The sequence below is a fragment of the Mus pahari genome, chromosome 17 (assembly GCF_900095145.1).
Source record: "Mus pahari chromosome 17, PAHARI_EIJ_v1.1, whole genome shotgun sequence".
NCBI lineage: Eukaryota > Metazoa > Chordata > Mammalia > Rodentia > Muridae > Mus > Mus pahari.
In genome coordinates, this window is record NC_034606.1 from 3013678 (window position 1) to 3021850 (window position 8173).

Genomic DNA, 8173 nt, shown 5'->3' on the forward strand with positions numbered 1-8173 from the left:
TCCTCCTTAGAATGGGGAATAAAATACCCATGGAAGGAGTTACAGAGACAAAGTTTAGAGTTAAGACGAAAGGATGGACCATCCACAGACTACCTCACCCGGGTATCCATCCCATAATCAGCCAACAAACCCAGACACTATTGCATATGTCAGCAAGATTTTGCTGAAAGGACCCTGATATAGCAGTCTCTTGTGAGGCTATGCCAGTGCCTGGCAAATACAGAAGTGTATGCTCACAGTCATCTATTGGATGGAACCCAGGGCCCCCAATGGAGGAGCTAGAGAAAGTACCCAAGGTGCTGAAGGGATCTGCAATCCTATAGGTGGAACAACAATATGAACTAACCAGTACCCCCAGAGCTCGTGTCTCTAGCTGCATATGTAGCAAAAGATGGTCTAGTTGGCCCTCATGGGGAAGAGAGGCCCCTTGGTCTTGCAAACTTTATATGCCCCAGTACAGGGGAACACCAAGGCCATGAAGTGGGGGTGGGTGGGTAGGGGATTAAGGCCGGGGGAGGGTATACGGGACTTTTGGGCTAGCATTTGAAATGTAAATGAAGAAAGTATCTAATAAAAAAATTGAAAAAAAATAAAATTATACTGTTACCTAAAGATAACTCCTATCACCATGTTTATATAGCCTCTTAGTATCTATATATACATAGTTTTTAATAACCTGTATATGTATTGATATATAAATATAAGTACCTTATATTTATATATTATAAATTTAAAGTATAAACTATATTATATTTAAATATCTTGAGTATATAACTATAATAAATAATAAATACATTAAATTTAAAATCTGATATTTAAATATTTATAAGTATATTTATTTTATATTTACATAAATATTAAATAAATATATTAAATATAACATATAATACATATAAATATAACATGCTTATATATTATATAATTGTATTTATATATGTTATACATTTGTGTATATAAGTTTATTAAAATGAGGATATGATAATGTACCTATGGTTTTGTAATTATATTCTTTATCTTAATAACTTATACTATTTAAAAATTTTCAGATTTATTTTATATATGTGTTTTGCCTACAAGTATGTATGTGCACCACTTATGTGCCTAGTGCCTGCACAGGTCAGAGGAAACATCAGGCCCCCAGGAACGGGAGTTACAGACCCTGGTGAGCTGCCACGTGACTCCAGGAACTGAGCTTGTGTCCTCAGTGGCTCTCAGGGCTGAATCACCAGCTAGCACCAACCGCACACAACTGTTCGTGAAGCCAGCACATCTTCCCATTTGTTTTTATAAACGGAGCAGCCATGAGATAAACTACTAATGTTTTAAAAAGAAATGCTCCTTTTAAAAGGAAGGATTATGCATAGTATTATAAATTTTGCTCCTGAAGCTTAAAATACATTATTATGTGCTATCTTTATGACTACTTACATACTTCCTAGGTTTTAATTAATGGTACATCAAATAGAGAACTTTTGCATCAACAAAAGAACTATTGAACTTTTATTTTAAAAACTATTGTTTTTGAAAAACCTTATTTATTGAAAAGTAAAAACTTTAATAAGCCCCCAAAAGGAAACTAAAAATCATCTGAAAACCACCATTTGGATTATCTCTCCCATTTTTGTGAACTTCTTCCCAGATGTCTCTTTTGTTGCATAGACACACACACACATACACATGTAAATACATGCAATGTAAGGAGGATCACATGACATGAGTTGGAGTTTGGTTTGGTTTTGTTGAGACAGGATTTCTTTATGTAGCCCTGGCTGACCTGGAAGTCTCTATGTTGACCCAGCTGGCCTTGAACTCACAGAGATCTTCCTGCCTCTGCCTCCTGGGATTAAAGGTGAGAGGTATTTGCCAGCACACCCAGTTTGACATTAGCATTTTTAAAAAGATTTATTTAGTGGCTGGTGAGATGGCTCAGTGGGTAAGAGCACCCGACTGCTCTTCCGAAGGTCCAGAGTTCAAATCCCAGCAACCACATGGTGGCTCACAACCATCTGTAACGAGATCTGATGCCCTCTTCTGGAGTGTCTGAAGACAGCGACAGTGTACTTAAATATAATAAATAAATAAATAAATCTTTAAAAAAAAAAAAAGATTTATTTATTTATTTTATTTATATGAGAGCAATTGGAGTTCTTAACCACTGAGCCATCTCTCCAGCCCCAACATTAGCATTTTTATTCCATATGCTTTTATATAACTGTGGATCCTGAACATTAATTGCAACTTCCATGTAGCTGCATACATTTAATTTTATGTTTTTGTGGCCCTATCATAATTTATCTAATCAATTGAGCTGGGCATGATGGCACATACACGTAATACCTCCCAGTCCATGAGAGGCAGTATCAGGAGAGGCTGGTGGGCTTGGAACATACTCAACTGTATGCTAGGGAAAGGCCACTTTGGTTTATTTTGTAAATAAAATAAGTTAATATCCTAACCAATCCTATGTTCTTTTTACTGACTTTTCCAATTATTTACTGTATTTTTTTCTTTTAAAAATATGTTGCTATAGGCACAATAGTTTCTTTTTGTTCAGAAAATGCATCTGAATCTTGTAAATTGACAACAAATGCAATTCCAGAAAATAATAGGCACTATTTAAGGGGGTATCCTGCGGTGTGATGCTTAAGTCCCTGATCTTAGGAGAGAATAACAAATGGCCTGGCTCCCGGTGTGGCTTCAGCTTAGTTTTCCCAGCTATGCTGAACATGTCTTTTTAACACTGTGACCTGTCAAATGTAGCAAGCATGCTAGGCAAAGGGGAGGCAGGATGGTGACCCTCGAGTTCCAGTCTCACTACTGTGCATCTCACTAAGGTCTCCTTCTAGCAGGATAAATGGTGGTGCAGACCCCAAATGAAGATTTTCTAGGTACAGTGTGTCTTACCTCAGTCTTCTTGGACATTGTTTCTTTATGCAAAGCATGTAGCTTTCTGAAACATGCAGAATCTAGTTGCCGAGTCTCTTCTTGTAGTTCTACCTAAAAAAACAAGACACATGATACTAGTAGAATGTGCATTATGAAAAGGGGGGGGGGGGCAGAACACACACTTTACCAAAATCAGTGGGCTCTCAAAGAAGCAACGTGCTTTTGAGGCAAGAGCAGAAAGCTCTATGTCATTAAAAATATTAGCTACAATGAAATGACATATCAGATATACACAAAGAAGAATGAACACTTTCTATTTAATGACATAGTTGCTGTCAATGACCCCTCCTCTCTGGGCACAAACAGATAATATAAAGATGTTGATCACAGTTTCAGTTTCTATTCAAAGGAATAGAATGAGTCAGGGAGGCGGTCAAGTTCTTCCCAGGAGAACACAAAGGACAACATTATTTCCTGGTCTCCTCCTAAATGTATCATTGCTACAGCACAAGAGAAAGTAGTTGGTCAAATAGCACTCACAGCAAGTCTGTCTTTCTGTCATCTAAAGTGCCATTTTCTCTAGGCAAAGAATAAAACCACTCTCCAATTCTCTATTGCAGAGAAAAACCAGTTTGGTTGGCTAACTGCCTGGGAACTTTCTGCATTTATATAGCTAGCTTTGGTAGTCTGTTTTCTGTATTTATACAGCTTTGGTAGTCTGTTTGAAACCCCTTCTAAGGGGACGAGTCTGAATTACACAGTCAGCTAGGCTTTTAGCTCTCTGGACTGAAGTTAAGGAATATTCTAGAACTAAGAATAATTTCCCCTCTTTTATTAAGAACAGTATATAATCCATCTTACATATTTTTATAAGATTCATTTGCTAATACCAAAATATTTCAGTTCTGGGCAATTATAATTCCAAATTTCCTTTACAATTCCAGGATCCTATAGACTTTATATTTCCTTTAAGAAATGTAGTACATATTACAAATGAGTCAAGAGAAGCTTTTAAAATATCACATGATATTCTAATTTTTCTAGTGTAATCAACACATTCACAGAGTAGAGGGGATACTATGTTAATTTTTTTAGAATTGTAAGAATTAAGGAATAAAAATCTAATTACTTTGGTTACTGAATTTATTAAGGCTTTAGAGTTGTCTTAGTCACAATCCAATAGGGTGAGTCTATGCAAAGTGCTTATTAATTCTATCATAATTATTTGATTTATCCTTCTTGGTAGACAATTCAACTCCTTCAGTAAAGATTAATGAACAAGAGCAATACAGCAGCCACCCCCAACCCCACACCTCACACACCAGGTACATGTGTTTACTGATGAATGCTCAAGGACAGTTTTAATATGTAATTCAAAAGAAATATCTAAAGACATGTTCTCTATTCATCAATGATAATAATAAAAATATCCCAGTTTGGACGTTTAAAATGACATCTTTTTGAATGTAAAAAGCTGTGTAGAAACTTATCCTATAGAGCATTAGGATTTGATGAATTCCTGGTACTTTAAATGGAAGCACTGAAGTCTGAGGTTCTGCCTTTCACGATACACGGAAAGAATTTAGACTTCCTATGGATGTGATATTTACTGTAGCCCATGCAGCAGAAAATGAAAAGGTTCTGTTCCGTTTACCGTGTGAGCACTGTGGGGAAATGAGTGGAAAGGACACAAAGTAAAAGCCCACATTTCTCTTTTGAGAAATTTTGTGCAGGGAACTAAGGATAACAAAGATTAGTCTTTTGTTAAGAGACAAAGAAAAACTGGCAAGAAAAAGGATTTCAAACTATGCAGTTAATAAGCATTTTTCCTGCTGTGCCTTGGGCCTTCTGCGGGTCTCAACATCTGAGCTGTGTGGCCCATCTGAGGCCATCTTTCTCCCACAAGCACGATTGGCTGGCCATCATACCTTTTTGTAAGCCACCTGGTCTGACATCACCATCTGTGTCCAGGGTTCCAGAAGGCTGAGAAGGATAAACTCCTCTGCTGTATCAAAAAGATCTTCGAATGGTGGCTGTATTTTCATGTAAATGTCTTTCTTCCCTTCCTGATGGAGTCCAATGTCACAACTGGCTGACGGAGCAATGTAAGTGGCAAAAAGATACTGAGAGAGGAGGGTGGGGTAAAGGGATGGGGAGACACACAGCGGTTAGCACGCACACTGGCAAAGATGGCAAACCTACCTACGATGCAGCACTGCTTCTCTTCTTTTCCACCAGAAATTAGCAACTAGACATTGTTGGTTCAGGTAACAAGTGTCCAAGGAGACACCGTGCCTAGCGGCGCTGATTTTCCTTGTGTGTTTTCAGACTGAATCCTGTATGCTAGGCAAATGCTCTACCACTGAGCAAGACCCCAGCCTTCCAGGCTGCTTTCAAAGTGTCCTTTTGTAGCAGGGTAGCCTGTATTCCTTGCACTCGGGGCAGAGGCAGAAAGATCAGGTCACAGTCACTTCAGCTTCATAGTGAGGTCCAGGCCAACATGGGCTATAACACTGTCTCAAATTAAAAAACAAAACAAAACAACAAACAAACAAACAAACAAACAAAAAACCTTAAGAAACAAAAAGCCAAGGTCATATGGGCTGAAAATCAGCCCTGCTTAACTGCAGAGTTCCAAAAAACGGCTAATTGGCCTCTTTGGGGCATAAAATGTCTCCATCTGGTGTCCAATGTGGAACAGATATGGGAAGGTGATAGTGAATAGGAAGATATGCCCAGGATTTCAGTGCATCCTGTCTGCTCATTTGTCTGTTGCTCAGTCGTAGCTATCATATGCAGGAAGCAGTTTAATAACACTGCCACATCACTATCCCTGAATACTAGAAAACATACACATGCATATATAATATGTATATATAATGTATAATACATAATAAATGTGTGTATATCTACACACACACACATTTTAAGGCATGGGAAGTACTGTTCTCACCAAAGACTATATCATGCATTTCCTGAATAACTTGTGTAATTATGAATTAGAGAATTATTACAATATCTCGGGTCATTTGCTACTTTTCTGGCCACCCAACTCTTCCTTTTCAACCACAGAAATAGCTAACAACACAGCCCCTGTTACAAGGAAAATGTTCCCATCATGTTCTACATGGCCACTCTGATTAACCATAAAACAGATATACACACACAGCTGCGGCAGACCTGATTCCAACTTAAACATGAACCTAGGATGTTTTTCCCGGGCCAGCAGAGATACAGCATTGCTTGTCTATGATCAGACTGCCTGGCACTGGATACAACACAGCTCTTAGCTCCATCTCTCTTGGAGACACTCAAAGGTTATATAATCAGGAAACACACGCTGTGGTCCGCCTGGATCTCTCTACACCTGCGTCTGTGACCCTTGGCAAGTGTATAAACTGGGAGGGGCAAAAGGCCTCTCTCCAAAACAAAACGAAACAAATTTTTACAGCCAGGAAATTCTGGGAGTTCATTTTCTTGTTGAACCAGACCCTTAAGAAGACTATTTCACTGCTAACAGGACAAGTAAGAGAAAAGGATGTAGGGTGGGTACCAGGAGACAGGAAGAAGAGCTGAAGAAGAGGGAGGGGGCCCAGCAAATGAATTCAAAGAAACCAAGACCAAAACCAATGAGAAAGGCATGGAAGAAGAAAGTTCTGATAAATCCTTTGCTTTTTAATGGGCATTAAATGGAAATAATATTTAACTTTGGTGGTGATAAAGAAAATATCCCACTGTGTACCCCAGGCTGGCCTTGATTCTATAACCCTCCTGCCTCTGTTCTCCGAGAACTGACTAAGTAGGCACACACCCACTGTGCCCACTTAAATCATTTTAATACACATTACTTAATTTGGCATCACATGGGGAAAGCTTTCAATTTTGCTTCCTTAAGGAAACCCCAGCTCGTCCTTAGAAACAACATTTTACATTCTCTACCTGCAGGGCAGTACCTGCGAGAGGAGCAAACACTTCCCACAGACAAATTAGGACACTTGCCAACGAACTTGGTATTTTCCAGGCCTATGCTATTTTGCATGCTAGATTAAAGAATCATTTAATAATTTTAAAAGTCATGTTGAGAGTTAATAAACATCTCTGTGTGTAGCAATTGCCTGCCATGAAGGCCCTGGATTTGATCCCCAACAGCAAGAAAATAATAACTAGTGGCAGTGAGCATGGTCTTGGTTTAGTGGATGCCCCCTCCTTTTACAGACACCATACTGCACGGACTGGCCTTCACCATGCTGTGCCCTTGTTATCCCAGCAATGAGCAAGCCTACATAAGTAGACCCAAGAGGTGAGTGCCAGTCTTTCTCAATGTGTCCTTTTGTCTGTTTGCCAAGTATTTTGTTGTTTTTAACTTATTTATTTATGCATTTTCTTAAATATAGTAGTGCTCTGTCTATATGCTCACCTACAGCTAGAAGACGCCATCAGATCCCTTTTATAATGACCACCATGTGGTTGCTGGGAATTGAACTCAAAACTTCTGCGGGAGCATCCAGCGTTCTTAACTGCTGAACCATCTAACTACTTTGATGTTTTTGGTTTTAATTAACTCCCTTTAAAGTTTATAGTAAAAAAAACTATGGGGGCCTTGCTAATCGTGGGGAAAAGGTAAGGTACCATCTTTGAGAGGTACAAACAAGGGTCCACTAAAGTTTCCAAAACGCAGGTAAAATTCTGAAGGTGGAGGGTCAGGGTTTCCAGCTCTAATGTTAAGGGAGCTGAAAATGGAGAGGATCAGGATGGGCCTTCTCTGTCCTCATCTCTCCCTCCATCAGGGGAATGGTACACTAGCTTGGCCCAGCTCATGGGGGCTAAACAAAAAACTTTGGGAAATTTTTGTGAACTATTAAATTTAGTCATTATCAAAAGTTAAATTACATAACCTTTTTATTTTATTTTATTTATTATTTTCTTTATTTACATTTCAAATGCTATCCCTAAAAGTTCCCTATACCACCCATCCCCTGCCCCTGCTCCCCTACCCACCCACTCCCACTACTTGGCCCTGGCCTTCCCTTGTGCTGGGTCATATTGCTTTTATTATGTTCAGGTATGGGCCTTGAATTCCCAATCTTTCCAAGACGTTTATCATGAACGGGTGTCGGATTTTGTCAAATGCTTTCTCAGCATCTAATGAGATGATCANGTGGTTTTTGTCTTTGTTTATGTAGTGGATTCCATTGATGGATTTCCTTATATTAAACCATCCCTGCATCCCTGGGATGAAGCCTACTTGGTCATGATGGATGATCATTTTGATGTGTTCTTGGATTCG

General features: G+C 38.9%; 1 protein-coding gene across 1 annotated transcript in view; it reads right to left on the bottom strand.

Moving 5' to 3' along the window:
- The window catches only part of Rgs22 (regulator of G protein signaling 22), a 112410-nt gene that overhangs the window by 29456 nt on the left and 74781 nt on the right, over positions 1–8173 (bottom strand). Inside the window, exons 14-15 of the mRNA XM_029548194.1 lie at positions 4815–5009; positions 2905–2997 (exon numbers count right to left, since the gene is read on the bottom strand). Coding sequence (XP_029404054.1) covers positions 2905–2997; positions 4815–5009 — 288 coding nt within the window. The remainder of the gene's footprint in view (positions 1–2904; positions 2998–4814; positions 5010–8173) is intronic.